This window comes from Oreochromis niloticus, linkage group LG16, assembly GCF_001858045.2.
Source record: "Oreochromis niloticus isolate F11D_XX linkage group LG16, O_niloticus_UMD_NMBU, whole genome shotgun sequence".
NCBI classification, from domain to species: domain Eukaryota; kingdom Metazoa; phylum Chordata; class Actinopteri; order Cichliformes; family Cichlidae; genus Oreochromis; species Oreochromis niloticus.
The window spans coordinates 5,675,083-5,696,301 of NC_031987.2; the positions used below are offsets into that span (position 1 = coordinate 5,675,083).

Here is a 21,219-nt window from a genome sequence, read left to right on the forward strand (position 1 = left end):
CCATCACTGGTTTCCATCAAGACTGCGACAATTAGCTGCTCAGAGAGTGTGATTTACTGGCTAACAAGCCAAGAAAACACAAAATCAATCACTCGTGTTTGAAGCCAAATGAGAATTCTGCTGGGACTTCTGACCTGTGTGTAAATAAATGCTGCTACCTGTCTAAACTCACTGTGGTCAAGCATCTGAGGACTAATATGGTTGCCAAGTGATATCTTAAAGCCGCACACTGTCTGTTTGGTTTATCTGTTAAGTCTTTGAATAATCACTCTCCACTGAAGGCTGACTGTGATTAAAATGCTATCATTGTAACATCTAAATACGTTTCATGAGGTGACTTTGACTTAAAAGCTTGGGCAAAGAGTTGTGCCAAAGGGCCAGGCTTGCGCACTCACCAGAGGAAAGCGGCGATGAATAATTCAAATGCACAATTCTCTATTAAAGCCGTGAAGGTGGCAGAGGTGATTTGTGTTTTGAGAATTATCGGTCAGCTTTTTATTTTATTTTATTTTTTTCTCAAATACTGGGTATGAATCATACAGAGCATCCCATCACTCACCAAAGCACACTTTAACATTTAAGATAGTCGTGAAAGATTCTGAGGGCTGAGCTGGATTATGTGTGGAGAAAAAAAGAAAAACATGTATGTTTTCATATTTTGCCTAAATGTTATCTGCAAAACGAGGAGACATATGAGATTTTGGAACAATGTACAATGACTCTTTTGATGGGACGAGCTGAATATTTAGACTACATTTCAGATCAGCCCATCGCTTCTTTATCTCTTCGCTTGCTCATTTACTTTCTTTCTGGTTCTTCTTACATATTTTTTTTTGTCAATGCACGTCACCGTATTTTGAAAGGCCTTTATTGTGCTTACACATTCTCAGTGAAGCCTCATGTGGAAAGAAAAGACAGCTGATCTGTAATGGAAGAGTAAATAAAGAAAAATAAACAAACTCGGGGTGGAAAAATAATTGAAGCCTGTGAATTCCAGTTCATAATGAAAGACACAGATCTCAATAGCAACTTTTTCATTCAGAATATATTGCAATATGCTTCTGATTACATTGTTATTATGCTATTTTTGTGATTGAAAAGTAATAAATAAATGCAGCTTCCAGCCTATAAGCACTGATAAAGGTCAGCGCTGGCAGGCTGAGCTGCGAGGAGAAGAAATATTATACGAGTGTCTGTCTTATCTCAGCAGACAAAAAGAATGTCAAGAAAATATCTCAATAATTGGAAGGCCTGAATTACTTTCTAAAATTGCACATGCCTGTGAGTTAAGCAAGAATGCAACTAATTATTATTGATAACTTTTTCATTAGCATTTCATCTGCCAGTGACTCAGGCCGACTGACTCGGAAAGAATGCAGTGAACAGTGGAAAGGCTCATAACAGTTTCCTATAAGACTAAATGGATGGATTTCAGTGGGGCATTAACTGTCCAGCTGCTTCAATATATTAATTCACTGGCATAAAGAAATTAAATAAGAAGCTCTAACTAGAAATTGTTTTGCATTTTTGCTTATTGCATATTTTTTGTTTCATATAACTCCACATTGAAGCTTCTAATTGAAACATACGAAACCCAAATTAGATGGGAACTATAATCACATGCTCATCATTGTGGTTACTGGTTCATTGGAAACCCTTCAGATTAGGGAAAAGAAAAGACTACTTGTACAGGTACAGAATCAGGGCAGCTGATATAACTCTAGTACATGAAACTAATATTACATACATCTATTGGGCCACCAAATTGGATGTGCTTTTACCGTTGTGCCATTTACAGTATTGCAAATATTGCCTGATATGTGCTCTAAATGGCTTTCTGCTGCTCTTAAATGTAACATTTGAGACAAAATTACATAAACTGTAACTGAATTCCACATTATCCACAGCCTCAGGTAAAGTACAGATGAGGTGGTATAAAAATCCTTCAAGAAAATGCTGTTACTAAACGAGCTAAACCTTTAACCCGTCAAACATCATTATGTCACAGCCCAAATAACACACCCCTGTACCGCTGTGTCCAGCAGCAGTGAGAGGGCAAATCTGGAAATTACAACATTGCCTTTGCTAATTTTCGTCTAGCATAATAATGTCACAACATATTTGTAAAATCTCAGGGGCTAAAACCTTAATAAAAACAATACATTTCTATGATTTTTAGATTTCATACATAAACACTGCTGGAGTGTGAGGAATAAACAAATCAACAAAAATGCTGGATTTCGGGGGTAAGATTTATTTACTGGTTTATTTAGCCACCTTCAAAACATAATTCAGTCACCAAATGGTCACTGCAAAACAGTGTAAAAACAGCTTACCCTTGTATAATGATGTTGTTTAGTACACAGGCCTTTTCCACTCCCTTAACAAATTTGACATTTCAAAAACCTCCAGTAATATAATACCATTTGTGTAGTTACAGTTTTGCCGCTATCTCTTTTTTCACTTTGGTGTATAAAAGGCTGTGCTCACACACTGAATGTAAGAGGTAAGTACAAATAAGCACATCAGTGACAGAGAAACCCTTGTTTGTCTCCCTGACCTCTGCGAGCTGAGCTATAAAAGGCAAAGCAAACTAAAAGAAGAGTTTTGGACCTGGTGATTTATTGGGGTAAGCTACAATGTTCCTCACATCGGTTTCTGACCTTTACAAGAAGATTCTCGCCAAGCTGTCCATGTCTTTGTCAACTGGTGCAAAGAAGTTTAGAAGGGACAGGTGGAATAAATCAAATCAGAGCGTGCAGACTTTTTGCCATGTGCAGTGTTTATGAGAAATAAAGGGTTGCTGATTTGACAGGCCTGCTGCACAGAATGAGTCAAAACACAGAGGAAGACATTGGATCTTAAAGATCTGATTCCTGAGAATTAGTGTGATGACATTTTAAAGCATTCATTGTGAAAAAGTCTAGCTTTGTATTCCTGTTGGCAAAACCATACAGAGTCGCTGAGTGAAGGATTTAATGTGCTCCATCATACAAACAAACATATCCTGTAAAAGGCCAATTGGATAGTGGAGAGCACACTAACAGGTAGCGCTAATGAAATTTTGATGCTAATTTAGATTAATTTCAAATTAATTTACAAACCCATCAGACTGAATAACACAAATGTGATATTCGTTTTACTAATGTGGACCTGAAGGCTACTTAATTATGTTATGAATGGCTTGAATTGTTTAAAGCAATCTTACCTATACAGTATGTGCTATGGAAAGATACATGTGTGTTTTAAAAACAAATTTAAAACTAAGAATATATGCCATTTTCTGCATTCTCCTCTTTAGAGTTAGTTATTATTCTTGGCAACTCTTGTTGTCATTAAGGCAACATATCTTTCTAAGAATGGCTGTTCTTAATGAACTTACAGGAATCCTGCAGTTTTCATGTAAATAAACAAAAACAGTCCTGGATTTCTGGATCAGAGTGTGTGTGTGTGTGTGTGTGTGTGTGTGTGTGTGTGTGTGTGTGTGTGTGTGTGTGTGTGTGTGTGCACGTGCGTGCGTGCGTGTGTATGTATGTATGTAGCCTCTTCTCATAAAATGAAGTTCTTAAATGTTTTCTTCTCTGACTTTAGTGGGATCATTGTGATGCATGATCCCTTTAATCAAAGCTGCAACTCATAAAGTGTCCTGTGGCATCAGTAATAACTCCTCCCGTATCAATGCTTGTAAAGAACTTGTAGTGAAGATGGCTAATTACAAGCCAAACCACAATATTTTCCTAAAGCTAACCAAGTCATCACTGCTACCCAAACCTGAACTAAACTACTGTAAGTACGAAATAAGTAAGTGAAAAGTTACCAAGTTAAAGCTCTTGAATGATATCTGCACCAGGTTCCTTTATATTTGTGTTTGTGTGTATAAGTATTTAAAGCCTGATGTGAATCAGCATGAATGAAACAGCAACTTGGCTTATTTCCTTTCATTGTAGTTTCGACTTTGAGTTTAAACCAAAGTCATCACCCAGCGCTGGAAAAAAAGGATACACTCCTGAAAGTGTGATTCAATTTAGATAAAAGCCACCACTACACGCTGTCCCTTGCTTGAAGTGCGCTCTAACATGTTTTTATTTGTTCAACCAAAAACCAATAAAGGCCGTCCTGAAAGTGCCCTTTAAATGCCACCTTACAGATATGTTACATTTATAGCTGTATTTAATGCAGTGATATTTTCTTTATAACCAAAAGGCCGCAAGTTTCAAACTTGTGTGAGACTTTAGACACAGACCAGTTATCCTGTGGCCTCACGCAATAGTGTGGATCAAATGGAGGCATTTCCTGTATGCAACAATGGTTGGAGGATGCAAATCCAGTCATGATCCTCTTGTCTGACTACATTAAGCATCCCATAGCATGCTAAAAGTAAAGGTTTCTTACTGTGAGAGAAACATATTTCACGTTGATCAGACATGCTTCAGTATTAAAAGTGTATTATTTATATGCTATACATTCTGCACGCAGCTCAAGGACCAAGACAAAGCTGCTCCTCACCCATTCCCAAGTTTGCTTTTGTCGACTTCAAGTGTTTTTCACAACACATACTTCAGAATTCACCTGAAGTGCTTCTGGAGTGAGGCGGTGAGGCGCAACCTGACTGTGGATAAATTGAACTTCCAATTGTGAACGGGGCTAATTATCGCAGCTTTGATTGCTTTTCAAGTGCGACAGTTTTATGATATATTACTGTCATCCCACTTAACAAAAGCTAAGTGCAGTGCAATGAGTGACAGGATGTATTGCTGCGCTGTCAAGGCTGCACTTAGCAGGTGTCACGGTGCTTTCACCGTCACCAATTGATTTGGGAGGATACAGCAGGGATCAATGAAGGGGTCCTGTCACTCCTTTTATTTAGTCCATCTTTTACTCATAGTTTCACACACACACTCATACTCAGAGTGGCCTCTCTACCTTTACTTTTAGTACACTCAGGATTTAGTTCTGAGCTTTTTTTGTAGCTGCGTGTGTGTATATCCGTTAAGCCCAGTCACGCCACACTACAGAAAAACAGCTACCGCATAACGTGTTTGAACTTGCGGCTTTCAGCGTGGAGGTTAAGCAAAGTTTAGCAATAATGAGGGTTGAATAAAATTTTCCATCTCACAAAGAAAAAAGGGAGTTGAAAAAAAGCAACTCATCTCGAGTTGTCTGTTTTGCAATCTGACAGTTGGCGCACAATAGCAGGTGTGCTTTATGGCAACACTGATTGCATGCTATCAACAGCTTAATGGGAATTTATAGAAGTATCTGCAATCTTCTCTATATGCAGCAGGCATATCACACAATGTTTCAGGGAGGAGTGAGAGAGAAATAGCTGCAGCAGTGTTATAAATATCCACAATTTTACATCTGCATTTTAATTTTACCTGGGAACACTACCATAGAGAAAATCTTCCCTCCTAGCCAGAACCCAGTGGGACAAAAAGTATTTTTAGCTAGATTGTTGATTTCACTCTAATTGAGCCAGAAAAAGTAATTCCAAATCTTTTACGGCAAGTCTGAGGTGAATCTGCACCCATCTTAAAATTATTCGAGCAACTCAGACAGATAAACAAGCAAGCACACTGCCTATGTGCACACTACTTATAAAAGCCATTCCTTCTTCCCTTCTTCCTTCTGTACAATCTTGATTGCTGTATATATGGTTGATGCATTTATTTGCCAGTGATAATTTTTATCTAATCTAAATGCAATTTAAAACGCTATATTGCCTCTGACGAACCTATTACCAGCAGTTTGTGGTGTGTGACTGCATGATGTAAGCAGATTCCTGTTTGCTTTCACTTTTAGATGTTGAACAAGGCTTTGGCAGTTTGGGGAATTAAACTGTATTTTTGGGCTTAGAAACCTTAACTATGTACATGAGGCCTGTAAGGCTTTAGAGTGCACCAGAGATTTCAGAGATGTGGTTCTGGAATATTACTTCCAGACAACAGGGATACAAAGAGGATAAAAATGGGTGTTTGTCTGTTGAAATGCAAACTCGTGACACCAGCATAGGGGACTAACTAGCTTTGTGTCTACAGGTAACTGGTAATCCCGAGCTCCAGCATAAGACAAACAGCTATCCTGCAGGCTCACAGGTCACTCAAGACTAAAACTACCAAAAGTGCCTCCTTGCAACAGCAGGAAGCCACTTTTTTTTTTTCCACATGATCCTTTTGTGGTCTCATAAGGAAATGTCATTAAACACTTTTACTTACTATTCATGAGCACAGTTTAAAGGTACTTTACTTGAGTGTTCCCATGTTGCTTTCTAGCTTAAGGTGAAATTATACACTGCATTTATTTTTATAGAAATAACTGTTTAGTGTGACAGAGAGTTGTTTTTGAACACTAATATTTTGCACTAAAAGAATCAATATGCTGTGTGATATGGTACAGTATATTGTGGCTACAGTCAAACATGGTCTATACATACATACATACATACATACACACATACATACATACACACACACATACATAGACCATGGCAGCACAGGAACAAGCTCTGAGCACAAGATCCATAGAGGCTGGGGTCTATCACACCAGGCAAGACCCCAGGTGCAGGCTGTGTAAAGATGCCCCTGAGACAATCCAGCACATAACAGCAGGGTGCAAGATGCTAGCAGGCAGGACATACATGGAATGCCATAACCAAGTGGCCTGCATAGTATACAGAGACATCTGTGCTGAGTATGGCCTACAAGTCCCGAAGTCAAAATGGGAGACGCCCCCTAGGGTGGTGGATATTAACTGAGCTAAGATCAGATGGACATCATGGTGATGGCTAAGCAACCAGACATAGTGGTGGTAGACAAACAGAAGAATACGGCCGTAGTGAAAGATGTAGAGGTTCCAAATGACAACAACATCAGGAAGAAGGAACACAAGAAGCTGGAGAAATACCAAGGGCTCAGGGAAGAGCTCGAGAAGATGTGGAGGGTGAAGGCAACAGTGGTCCCAGTGGTAATCGGAGCACTAGGTGCAGTGACTCCCAATCTAGGCGAGTGGCTCCAGCAGATCCCAAGAACAATATCTGAGATCTCTGTCCAGAAGAGCGCGGTCCTAGGAACAGCTAAGATACTGCGCAGGACCCTCAAGCTCCCAGGCCTCTGGTAGAGGCCTGGGAGAGGCCTGGGAGCTTTTGCATCACATCGTGAATGCAAAAGTTAAATATGGCACATATATTTCAGCATTAATAATAATAAATACTTTAGAGATTTCTGTGGCTGGCACAAGTACTGATACCTTAGCACCCATGGAGCTACTTACCGTGCTAATCCTAGTCATGTTTCTTGCTATAATCCTTGGAAAAACAGGCACAGTTTTTAGTTTCTAAAGCCAAGGACAATGCTGCTCCTTCATTTTCATGACTTTTACACACAATAGACAGGCTAATGATGCAAATTCATGCTTCAGCATGTGAATAATAGTACATTTGGACTTATTAAATGCATGCTGACTAATATTTTGCAGCCCTCTCAATTTGGAAAAAAAAAAGATCCTGATTTCCTGTTATTAATGTAATTACCATTTAGTGATAAAAGCTACCTGCAAGGTAGCTTTGTCTCCTGCCTAAAAATTACCACCAATTTCAAATGTCATATCTGACGTGGATATCAGTGTACCATGCTAAAGTTTTCTAAGGAGCCGTTTCCTTGTTTGGCTTCAGTCTCTCGCCTGTTTTTAAGATTAGGTTTAAAGTTGTCCTTTTTGATAAAGCTTATAGTTCGGGCTGGACCAGGTGACCTTGAACCCTCCTTGATTATACTACTACTGGCTTTGCTTTGCTGGAGGACTTCCCATGACCCACTGAAATCACATCTTTCCACTACCTCTGTGTGTCATTGTGTTTTTATCAACAATGGTTGTCGGTGATTTTCTGATTTATTCAGATAACTAGTTATGCCTCATTTCCCACCTGTCTCCACGTCCTTATCAGCCTCAGTGTGTATAAATAGCCATGTCCATGTTTCCTCTTGTGGTGCCTTATTTTACTCCTCCTGAATGTTTTTAGTGCTTTTTTGTTTGTTTTTTGGACTGAGCCAAACTTTGTTTTTGCTGGATATTGTTTGTTATCAAAATTCTAGTTTATATGGAGGCATGCCCAGCATTTGGGTCATCCTCTATACAGTTCAGCATTGACAGTGCCTTCATATAGTAATTCTAATTGTCATTAAATTTTGTGTTTTCCCCAGACCTCCCAGCTGGCTTCAGGCCGTCCCTGAGCCTGGCTCTGCTGGAGGTCTCTTCTTGTTAAAAGGAAGTTCTTCCTTCCCATCATCCCCAAGCAGTAATGCCAATAAAGGTTTTATATAGCTCTTAATTTTTAAGTTACCTTTTCAAGGTCAAGCTGGGTAGTTTTCATTGAAAAAGGTCAAATTATACATAATTATGACCCAGAAATTTAAATCCATCTTCCAAGTTTCTTTTATACATTAACCAGATGGCTTCTGCAAAACTGTTCAGAATTAATGTGCTGGCAATGTTCCGTGTTAGCAACATACCAACAGAATGACTTTATAATAGGATTTTATGCCCAAGGAGGCAATAAAGTCTAATGAGGAACAGCAGTCCTTGAAAACAAAAATGATCCTTTGCTAACAACAACAGTGCCACGATCCTCGGCCTGAGTGTGCTCACTATGAAAAATTATCTGTGTGTCATAGGCGTCCTAGTATGCGTTCACTGCTCAAGTGAGTTTTCAAAAAAATGTCAAAAAACCATTTAGTCAGCAAAAAAAAGTTAGACTCACCCGAGACGAGACATGTTTCCTCGCATTCTTCCAAAGTCTCAAAATTGTTCTGGTTTCCCCCACAGCCTCCATATTCGAAGAGTTCACAGCGTCCGGAGTCGACATTGAAGAAGTATCTGTCCTTTATGGCCCTGCACGGCCCCGGCTCGTCCTTCAGGGCACATAACTCACTGAAGATGACGGGTTCAGCTGGCACTCCATGTGCTGCAGTGGGACAAGAACACAACTTTTAGTGCTCAGCTTCTTTTGGCATCCAGTAAAATGGATTTCTTTTTGTGAGGAAAGAAATTAGGTCACAGCATCAAACTCTAACCTCAGGCTTTGAGATAAGGTAAAGTTGCATGGCAGTATAATTTTTAAAAGACTTTAGTGTAAACGGCTGACAGTCAGCTGTCAGCCGTTTACACTTTAGACACAAGAACAGCACGCCGCGTGACCCGACAAAATAATTAGAAATATGCAAATATTTAGTCAGAAAAGCTACTCACATATTTTATTTTTAAGCAATAACTTAAAATAAAACTTCTACTTTTGGCACAGGCTTTTGGGTGTTTGCATACTTTTTTGGGGGACTTGCACTGAAAATAAGGAAGCAGCAGCAACCAGCAAAACTCCCCTGCGACATAAAAGCAGATCAGATCCAGGTAGGTGGCAGCTGGAAGGAAAAGACTGAGTGAAGGCAGCACAAATTTCCCAGCATGCTGCACACAGCGATGGTTTGGACTGCAGCACATCAAATTATTTATCGCACAAACTGCGAGACCGGATCATTAGTGTTAAATAACCGGGCCTGTTGAGGTGAACTTTCTTGATCACTAGGCGGTTGAGGTCACAACTTTTAAGATCACTGGACAACGGAGCTTTGCACAGACAGCGCTCTCTAATGTCATTAACATTTATAAAAGCTGGCTTTGTCAGATCCATGAAAAAAAGGTGATACGAAACCCTCTGAGCTCTACTAACCACCGTTGCGAATGTTAAATCACTGTCTCCGTGTGCTGCTGGGAAATAGCTTTCTCTGCCCTCATCCCTGCTGTTTTTAGGTCAGGTCTCTGTTATGCTCGCCTGCAGCAGTGCAGTTACTTCAAAACCCACTGAGATCTCTTTGGCTTGTTGGATATCTGTCCAAAAGGGGTTTGCAGATGGTCAAAGCTTGAACCACAGCATTTAAAAATGTCTTTATGGATTCTGCGCATGTTAATGTAATAAATAAATCAATGTGTTGCAATCTCTCACTCAGTGTTTTCTACATTCCCTGCTTTTTTCATGTACGAGCACAGAGAGGAGTGATTTGTGAAACCTGGGAGTGTGAATCAATACTCGCGCAATCCTGCACAATGAAAAAATATAATATCGCAAACGCACACAGACACAAAAATTGATTGCTTTTGCTATGGATCCTCAGCAAGTGGTGATGCTCAACTGTCTTAAAGAATGCATGACAATTTCCACCTATGCTGCCTATTCTGGAGAGAAGGTTTGAGGTAAATATAGCCACGTTTGTCACTCATTGTTATTTTCACTGTCATTCTCAGGACTTGTCCTAGATCTGCTTTGGCTAGAATAGAGCATCACATTGTGAGGCAAAAATTCCAAGAATACTGGTTAAGTTCTGAGCTCTCTAGAGACATTTTCACTCATGCAATGCAACCCAAAACTATTTCCTGCTGGAGCTGCATGTGAGCACTCAAAATTTCCAGTGCCTATGCCATTTTCACTTCTGCCTCTGCTTCTGGGGTATAGTCCCAGTCTTACTGCATTTACCCAGATGCTTAAGGCAACCACTGTATTCATGGCTTACTTAAAAATAAGACAAAAGTGGACACTATTAGGAAATCCTAAGTAAAGTGAAGACAAGTGTTAAAACAACCAAAAATGCGCAAGAAGGTCAATTTTCTTTACAGCTTATCAAACTGAGGGCCATCTCCTGCGGGCTGCAGGCAAAGAGGCATGGTAGAAGCAGGCTAGATCACCGGTCCATCACAGGAAGAACACAACTACAAATTCACCAGATAACTTAACAAGCAAATGGGGGGTGGAATCAGAGTGGATCCATAGAAAGGCCTATACAAGGAACAGAACTGAATTAATAAGATTTCAAGGCTATATAATGTATCTAGTAATATATATAATGATGTTTTAAAAATCACCCACTTTAGATTTTTGCAGCTGGGATGAAAAACTTAGAAAAACAAGGTTTGTTTTCTGAAAGGTACAGAGTTTCATCAAAACAGGTCCTCTAATGGGACCTACCCTAACCCCTCTCCTATCAGCACAGCAGTCAACAGTCATTCTGCCAGGAAAGGTAATGAGGGCAGCAGCTCATCCTTCCAGCCTGTCCTCCTCCTTTACCTGTCCAATTCTAGCTTGCAACCAGCCATTGGGGATACCAATCAGATATTCCCAATCTCCTTCTTTCCAGCCGACCTGTGTTACTACTAATGCATGTGGTGAGGCCAGCAGAGTTTCCCTGAAGAGTCTTGTGGTATTTTTTTTATTCATGCTCTTCTTGCTGAGGCTGATAAGCAGTAGCAGACAGGGAGGAATTACACATTGACATAGGTGAAGTGAGTCTGTCTGGTATCCCACACAGGCTATGTGGACGCACCTTAGTGCTGAAACACACTGAACAAACTTTAAAGAGAAATGATGGCAAGTCACAATTGTTTGCTCTCTTCTTTGAGATCGAATGCCTCGGGCTACCATGGTTACAGCACAAAAAATTCTTTAAAAGTGAAAGTGCAGACATGGTGCAGACTGGGCTTTGTGTTAGACAGTGTCTCGTAAATAGGAATGGTCAATAAGCCAGAATTTGACTGTCCAAGGAGACGGAAAGGAAACAGGCTCCTCCTATTGATTTCTGCTCCTCCTGTCTAAGCCAGACCAAAGCAATAAGGACTCTTTTCTTCTATCACTCATGTTCATTATTCAGACAGAAGCATTGTGAGGCAGTGTAAAAGAAACACAACAGAAGACAATGTTGACGCACAAATGAAGACATTTTCTCTGCAGGGAAACCAAAAAATTCCAGCCACTTCCACGTGGTGGTTCAACAACTTCCTTTAAAAAATCTATTTGGATTCAGGAGACAGACACCTTCTCTGCTTTTAATCTCAGGCTTAAAACTTTCCTTTTTGATAAAGCATATAGTTACGGCTTCAGGTGACCCTGAGCCCTCAGGTAATAGTCCTAGGCTGCTGGGGACTTCCCGTGATGAGTGTGTCTTCCTCACGTGCCTCATTTCACTTTCTATGTGTTCATACACCATTTTCTATTTATACATCAGTAATTATTTATCTCTGGCTCTCTTCCACAGTGTCTTTTCTCTATCTCCCTCCCCTCACCCTAAACCGAACGCAGCAGATGGCCGCCCCTCCCTGAGCCTTCCTTCCCACTGTTGCCAAGTGCTATCTCAGAGTGGGTCATCTGATTGTTGGGGTTTTCTCTCTATTATTGCAGCGTCTTTACCTTATGCCTTGAGGTGACTATTATAAATAAATGTTATAATTAAACCTGAATTGAAACTGAATTGATTTACAGCTTTAAGACACATGTTAAGACACATACAGTTCACTCAGCACAAACCGGTGCCATTTTCTTTTCATGTCATGAGATGTCAGCCAACAACGGTTCCTTTGATTTGAAGCCTGACCCCTGCCTAGTCCTGCATTTTAATTTAATGGGGGTTTTTTTAAATTGGGGAAAAAAGGACCAGACCTGCTACGATCAGATTTTTTTCACGATAGGTTCAGAATAAAGTTAGAATAAAGCTCATTTCCAAAGCACTCCTTTTATGGATGCAGATAACGAGTCATGTCAGGTATTGCCAGTTGCTTTTCCTCTGAACAATGGTAGGCTAGCATAAATGAAATTCGCCACTGCCTCCAGTATTTTACAATTAATAAGTCCTCCTTTTCTTTTTATGCACCCTTTAAATGGAAAACCCATCAGTGCAATCAAGTACAATCAGGAGCGCCACAAAGAAGAAAAGGCTGAAATTAATTACATAGATGGCATCAAAGAAAGAAATGCTGAGAGTTCTTGAGTGGTTGGCGTGACATCAGCGATCTTGTAGTCACCCTCATTCCAGATCAGGTTTTCTTGAGCAGCATCATAGAACTGCAGCTAAATGCCAAACAGATTCAATGTTAAATAATTCTGAATGAACAGCAATAATAATTTTTTTATTTTTGTCAATCCCAAACTGTTTTTCTTGGTAGAAAATTATATATTATGATCAAAAAATTAATAAATGTATATAAAAAGCTATAAGCTCTATTTTGCATGATGCAATTTGCAAACTAAAATTAAATCTTTAAAGTATGCTTGGTTAAGGTCAATAAAAAACACACTTTTTCACACACACCGCTTCAGAACAATCTACAAATCCACCCAAAGCTCTGGATCTGTCATCAGGAATCCTCTACAGAGTTGAACAGAGGGTAAGTAAATATATTGTTCACAAAAGGCATCAGAAAAATCCTTGGACCTATTAGCATGCTCTTTGAAATATGAAATATGAACCGTAATGAATCAGGAAGCAGATTTCAGGCACATCCGATTTCTATTGGCAGCTATTCTTCTGAATAATGCTGACAAGTTCAGCTTGGCCAAAATTTGTACGTACACATATGGATGGATAAAGATCTGAGTTGCTCAACATGTGCGCTGTGCTGAGCACCTTTGTAATTCCCTGGGCAGGTTGAGTCTGATTGAAACCCAGTCCCAGCTTGTTCGGTGTACCAGAAGATTATCCCGCGTCTTCATTTCTAGGGCCTTTGCAAAGAGGATTGAATTACCACAAAGCAGCAAACAAAAACAGGCAAAACATGAAAGAGTCGAAGAGAAAATACGAAAGAGCGCGCACCATCATCAGGATGACAGTTAAACATGATGTACTAAAAGACAAGCTTGGGAAAGTGAGACAGATAAAGATGGAAAACAAAGATAAAGAGCAGAGTAATGCCACAGTTATGACAGCTCCCAGTGCATTTGTCATCTATAGCATCAACTGTATGAATGTTCGCTGCAGGAAGGGAAATAGTCTGGTTTCAACATTTCCCCATGCGTTGAGATTTGAAAAGAAACGGCAGAAAGAGAACATTTACTCACTAAGCTGAATAAATGACCACAATATCAATACAATAAGAAATGCCTCCAGTGCACTGAAAACAACACTTATCAGGTACATATACTAAACAACACAATGTCTGATTTTTACTAGTGCCAAGCTAACTAGCACTGACATCATGACTCCTGCTGATAAAGACTCCGCCTTCTACTGGCTGAAGAAGGTTTCATAATCCTATGTAGCCAAAATCATGATCCTTCTATATTTTTAAAGTTCTTTATCTTATCTCACGCGCGAGTGCAAGAAGTCTGCAGTAATCCACGCTCGGCTATTTGACAACTGCAAGCACACAGTTCAGGTATTCATAGAGTACTAGTAAGTAAGTAAGTAAGTAAGTAAGTAAGTAAGTAAACTTTATTTATATAGCACCTTTCACAGACATATGTCACAAAGTGCTTTACAAGGTAAAAACATAATACAGTCATAAAATACACCATAAAAACCCTGGTCTAACTAAAAGCTTTTTGAAATAAAAATGTCTTTAGCTGCTTTTTAAAGGTCTCCACTGAGTCCAAACCCCGTAGAAATGGGGGAAGTGCATTCCACAATCTGGGTGCAACAGCTTGGAAGGATCGGTCCCCTCGGGTTTTAAAACGAGTGTGGGGGACCACTAAAAGGTTTTGGTTTGCTGACCTCAGGTTACGAGTTGAGGTATGTGTATGAATCAGATCAGCAATGGGGGGGGGGGGGGGGGGCTGTCTCTGTAATGCTCTAAAAGTTAAAACTAGAATTTTAAAATGGAACCTGAATCTGATTGGTAGCCAGTGCAGCGACTTTAAAACAGGGGTCATATGAGCACCCTTGTTCGAGCGGGTCAGTAGCCTCGCTGCAGAGTTTTGAACAACCTGTAGGCGGGCTAACCCTTTCATGTTTAGACAAGTAAACAGGCTGTTACAGTAGTCAAGTCTTGTAGAGATAAAAGCATGTATTATCATCTCGAGTTCACTTGTTGACACGATGGATCTAAGTTTAGAAATGTTCCTCAAGTGAAAAAAATAGGTTCTTACTGTCTGATTTAAATGTCCCTCCAAAGAAAAAGCTTCATCAAAAATAACACCCAGGTTTCTAAGGTTATGTTTCTGTGAGGAACCTAAGTCACCCAGTCGCCGTTTAATATCAGGTATTGCACTGCCTGGTGCAATAATCAAAGTCTCTGTTTTGGCCGGGTTTAGCTGTAAGCAATTATTGTTCAACCATTGTTTAATGTTGGTTAAACAGTCAATCAGATTGGAGAGCTTATAAGCTTCAGCAGGCTTAAAAGAATAATATAGCTGAATATCGTCAGCAAAAAGATGATAAGATACTTCAGGAAACTCCTGTATTATCTGACTTAAAGGAAGAATGTATATTAAAAACAGAATAGGTCCCAGGACAGAGCCCTGAGGAACTCCACACAACAACTCTGTAGATTCCGACATGATCTGGTTTGCAGACACACTAAAACTCCTTTCAGATATATAAGATGAAAACCAGTCTAGAACAGAGCCAGACATCCCAACCAGGTCTCTCAGTCTGTTTATCAGGATGGTATGGTTGACTGTATCAAAGGCTGAGGTAAGGTCTAACAAGACTAGGACTGTGTATTCTCCAGAGTCTGCTGACATCATAATGCAATTTACGGAACCCAGATTGAAAACGGTCATGGATGTTATATTTCTCCAAGTATGCCGTAAGGTGGACAGCTACTGCCTTCTCAAGGAGTTTTGACATAAATGGGAGTTTGGAGATAGGTCTTAAATTTTGAAGTAGTGTTGGGTCCAAGTTGGGTTTTTTGAGCCTTGGTTCCACAATGGCATGTTTAAAAAAGCTGGGGAACACCCCAGTCTGAAGAGAAACATTAAAAAGGTTCACAACCCTGGGACCAATGGTGTCAAAGGCATTAATAAAAAGCTTAGTGGGGATAATGTCTGAGGGGCTTGAGGACGGCTTCATTTTGTCAACCAGGGCCGCTATTTCATCACATGTTACAGTTGTAAAAGTCGACCAGGAGTGCAAAGGGAGTGCCTGACTCGGAGAACAAGAAAGCTTTGGGGAGATTTTAGCATTGATGTCATTAATCTTATCAACAAAAAATCTGAGAAGTTTATTACTATCTACCTTAGAGTGTACATCTAAAGGTACCACATCTGGGGAGACAATAGCACTAACTTTGTCAAAAAGAAACTTGGGATTTCTCTTGTTTTTTGTTATGAGTCTAGAAAAATATTCAGATCTAACAGTTCTCACCGTGTTGTTTAAGGAGAGCATGAGATCTCGAAGATGGAGCCTGTGTACGTCAAGTTTGGTTTTCTTCCATAGTCGTTCTATTTTGCGGCATATTCTCCTTAAGTTTAAGATAGACTCATTTATCCAAGGGCATGTCTTCTTTTGTAAAGCCGAGCTTGTTTTAATAGGTGCCACTTGATCCAAAATGGATGTGCATTCCCTATTAAAAGACTGAATAAGAACATTTACATCGTTTCCGGTAAAAAGTGGAGACCTATCAAACATAATGGAGAACCTCTCAGCAGTAGTCTCAGTTATTATGCGTCTATGAGTTTTTAACTCCACAGGCGTCTGTTTAGAGCTAAAATTAAGTTCAACAAAGATACAGTTATGATCACTCAAATGTACATCCTCAGCAAACACATTGCCAATGTTGAGGCCCAAGGAAAAAACAAGGTCCAAGGTATGGCCTTTTAAATGGGTTGGACCGGAGACATGTTGGACAAAGTTAAAAACTCAGATATAGATAGAAGTTCAGCTGCAGAGTTAGATGAGGGATCATCAATATGAATGTTAAAATCCCCAAGAATTAAAACTTTCTCCAGCTTGATAATAGAAGATAAGAAGTTCATAAAATCCTTTAAGAACTCAGTAGCAGGGCCAGGAGGGCGATAGACTAAAACACAATAAAAGATGTTCGTAGAGCCCACCTTAATTGTTTGCGACTCAAAGGAAGAATAGTTTTCAGTTTGCATACCTCTGGAGGTGAAGCTGTCCTTAAAGACAACAGCAAGACCTCCACCACGGCGACCTAAACGGGGGGTGCCCAAGTAAGAGCAGTCTGCAGGACGCAGTTCGTTTAGGTGAATAAATTCGCCATCCCTCTGCCATGTTTCAGTGAGAAACAGGAAGTCCAGGCTTTTCCTTGTGAAGAGCTCATTCAGGGAGAAGGATTTGTTTGCGAAGGAGCTCCGTTCAAGAGCGCAATCCGAGTAAAAGCTGGCAGCGCAGGTTTCCCATCAGCTTGTCGGAGTGGAATAGACAGCAAACTCCGTGTCCGCATGCGAGGTCTCCAGCGGCGCCACGGAACCGGCGGGGCCAACCACCGGTTGTGCGATGTGGGCTGTGAGGGCGCAGCGGTGGGGAGATAATCGGCAAAATCCAGAGCATCAGATGGACAGGATCCACGCTGTAGTGGAGGCAAGTACGTGTTTCCAATCAAATCCGGAAGGGTAACTGGCAGCAGAAAACGGGGGCGCCTCCAGATGAGTCGGGAAATCTCCGATCTGTAGGCTCGTCTGATGTGTACCTGGATGCCGGCCCTACAGCCTCTTTTCCTCGATTTCTTCTTGGAATTGCTTAGGGCACGTTTCGCAGGTAGCAAGAAGTAATCCGGTCAGGTGGAAGAGTGAACAAATGGTGGGGGGAAAGTTTTTCTATAACTGTCCCAGTCATCATAAAGACGTTCCATAGACTCTTTGATGTGGAGCAAGGAAGAACGGTCGTAAATCACAGCAGCATAGCTCCATATATTAAACGTCAGGGCTGATATAAAAGCATAAAATACAATACAACGTAGGCAGGTAGACGTCAAGCCGAGCAAAGGCGCCATCTTCCTGTCACAGTCCTGTCACAGTCTTGTGTTTACTTACTTATGCACTCAAAACAGTAGGTCAAACTGTGGAAGTAATGATTTAGGGCACATCACTGGCAGTCTTCATAGAAAACCTCACAAACTACAGATTCACTCATGTTTGAGTGCACTGCCTGAGGACCCAATCTGCAATCAGTGACATGATCCACGAGTTAAATGGGTTTTTTAATGCCCATTCCTTTTAAGGCTTGATGAGATAAAATGATCATTACTTAGTTGGTGAGGTTATTTAAGACAGGAAAAAAAAGGAGTGAACATTGCTTGAAAAAGCTGCTTATGGAAAATGTATTTCTTTACTAACTCGTCTCAGTAAATATTTAACAAGTGCAAATTCCAATAAATAAAACTGATATTTGATTGCAACACTTGGGTCAATATGCATAAACATTTATGAAGAAATCAAAAGGATGCATCAGCATGCCAGTGTAGATAGGCCCGAGACTTAAGAAATGCTGTGTGTTTATCAGAGCCCTGCCCTGAGGCCAGTGGACAAAGGGCTGAGGGCGAGTCAGTGAGTCACAGCGTGTCCCAAGATTTTACAGCTGACCTCAGAGCAAATAAGACCTGTGTGTGTGTGCGCACGTACATACACACTTCCAAACATGTATTTGTTTTGTAACTTGGTTTCAGGAGAGTTTTGTTCTGTTTTTAGAGCACAGGAGGATACATCTCTGCTCCCTGAATGCTTTGGCATTTACACATGAGGTCTTTAACAGTCTTTGTCAGCTCTGGCAAAAAGGGACAAATCAGGGAAGGACATCTAGTTGACAAACACCCGCATTTGCTTCCTGATTGGATGTTATCTATGACAGTGTTACGCATCCAGATTAAAACCTGAAAAAACAGGCTTAGCAGTGTTTCCAGAAGCTGTAATTGACATCATAGGTTTAAATGTTGGGTAAGTTATGCCACTTAAAAGGAAAGAGTATCAGGGAAATGTCTACAACTGAGCACTAGAAAAAAAAACTGGTACTGGAAACGCAAAAAACAAAATTTATCACTTAAACTTGATTGTTTAACCTTGGAAGCATCAAGGACAAAAACTGGCAATGAGTGGTGTAAAACACTGCTCTAATATTTGGGTGGGGTAGACTGTTAGAAAACTAAATCTATTAGGTGAAAGAAAGACATTTATTTGAAGTAATTATACTAAACACTGTCTGTTTTTCCTCGTTGCAGGTGTGGCTTCACAGTTTTAAAAAAAGCACAATAAATTTTAAATAGATTTTTCTTTTGTTTGTTTTTTTGCAGACTCAAACTGGTGAATTCGGTGGTTCTGCAGATGATGTCCTTTTGAATTACACTCTCACAAACAGGTTTGAACCATTGTTTTCGGTTAATCTATTAACAGAGCAGAGCTCACTTTAGCAAGTGTACTGAATTAATGCTTAGTGTGCTTGAGGCTACAAACGGCAAGATAATGGGTGGGTCAGCAAAAAAAAAAAAAAAAGAAGAAGAAGAAGAAGAAGAAGGAGGGTTGCACAGGAAAAATCATCCTGCACATCATTCCGCATTCAGCTCATTAAAGCAATAGACCTGGGTCTTTGCCACAGAAAGATGACCTGATTCCTGCATCAATTGTGGAAGCAGGAGGAAGTTCCTCCAATGGCTCTTCATGCAGAGAGATCAAAGAGGGCCTCAAGCCCCATCTAAAGCATTTTTGCCAGCAGATCAAAGAATCCCCCTGAAACACTGACACGTTCATGCCTCCAGGACAAAAGTGTTGCCATTTCTACAAACAATAAAAGCTTTGAAAGTTCAGGTTGTGTGGTCGGGAAACAAACCGGGGGCTACCCTGAAGCCAGAGTGAGTAGTGAACCAGTTCATGTCTGGGCAACCATGGGTTGGGTCCCTGTATCGCTCAGTTCACAGAGAATAGACAAAACCCTGCCACAACTGGTAGCTTGACTGCTGCTGGAGACACCCAAGTTAAAAACCTTCGTGAAGTTAAACTTCAGATCACACAATCGCCAAACTTACACCAAAGTTATCATACAGAGTGTAATGGAGGATGTCACGTTAAGAGGGATGGACTTGACCTCCTGACTATGAATAATGAAGATGATAAGGTGCTGACTCTAGGAATCCACAATCTCAACAGGGTTGTCCGATAAGAACGGATGGCTTATCCACAAATCCACTGCCACTCAGGTATCTGTCGTTCACTCATTTATTTAGCACGAAGCCGAGGTACACATCCATAATGTGAGTGAGGGGATTAACAGGCTGTGAAATGCTATATGCCGTGTGGTGAAGTGATGGTGTGGTTTAGTCTCATGGACGCACACTGCTAACAGCATTAGAAGGAACGAAAATCCACACGGTGAGTAAAACTCTGCTGACTCTCCACACCTGCAGCTCCGACCGAACTCTCTGCGTCGACGTGTGTGCGTAATGATGAGGTAGAATTGTGTCTTCTGATTGGTGAAGAGGATGGGTTGCCTCACCGCTCATTGGCTGGTCGGCAGCTGTATGCTGATGTATTTACTCGGCAGATGTGGCTCTGTTCGTCAGGTCCGCCGACTGGCGGGCCTTTTGTACAGCCGCCCCCAACTTTGCGGAGCAAAGGTGCACTTCACTCAGGAAGGTCAGGCAGTAGACTCCGATGGAAGAGCTGGAAGTCTGATAAGTCGTGCCACTGGTCGTGTATATGTCTTGTCTCCAACCTGTATCTGAACGGTCCGAACCCTGCCATCTGCTCCAGGGATGACTTGGATGACCTTACCAACTGGCCATAAGGCACGAGGGAGCTGCTGGTCCACAATGAGAACGATAGTGCCAACAGTCAACTCATCTCTTTCCTGCTGCCATTTGTGCCGCAACTGGAGTGAAGGTAGATAATTCCGGATGTAGTGGATCCAGAATTGATCCGCCAAGGCTTGACACTGCCTCCACCTACGACGGCTCAGGAGTTCTGCTTCTGGGTAGACGACCTGTGGCGTACTGGAATCAGGCCGCCCCATCAACAACATGTTGGGAGTAATTGGATCAGCATCTGCTACATCTGAAGAGACATAACCTAGCGGCTTTGAGTTGATTATGCTCTCTACTTCGCTGAGTATCGTTCTGAAGACTTCCTCGGTGACATGCTGCGAGCCTAGAATGGTATGCAACGCAGACTTGATGGAACGAATCTCCCGTTCCCAGGAACCACCGAAATGTGGAGCCTGTGGAGGGTTGAAACGAAAATGGATCTGCTGTCTGGCCAACTGTGACTTCAGAGCTGGGCCGAGTGCGTTGAAAGCCTCCTGGAGTTCAGAACTACCACCTCTGAAGTTGGTACCTTGATCTGACAGTAGTTCGAAAGGCTTCCCACGTCTCGCGATGAAACGACGCAGGCTCATCAGGAATGAGTCGGTGTCCATGCTGGCAAGCAGATCAAGGTAGACTGCGTGGGTCGTTAGGCATTTGAAGATGATCCCCCACCGTTTCTCTGTACGCCGCCCCATCTTGACAAGGTATGGGCCAAAGCAGTCC

At 41.1% G+C, this 21,219-nt stretch overlaps 1 protein-coding gene across 1 annotated transcript in view; it reads right to left on the reverse strand.

The window, feature by feature from the left end:
• The window catches only part of tfpia (tissue factor pathway inhibitor a), a 52,143-nt gene that overhangs the window by 11,366 nt on the left and 19,558 nt on the right, over positions 1–21,219 (reverse strand). Inside the window, exon 2 of the mRNA XM_025903868.1 lies at positions 8,753–8,956. Within this exon, the coding sequence (XP_025759653.1) occupies positions 8,753–8,956 (204 nt within the window). The remainder of the gene's footprint in view (positions 1–8,752; positions 8,957–21,219) is intronic.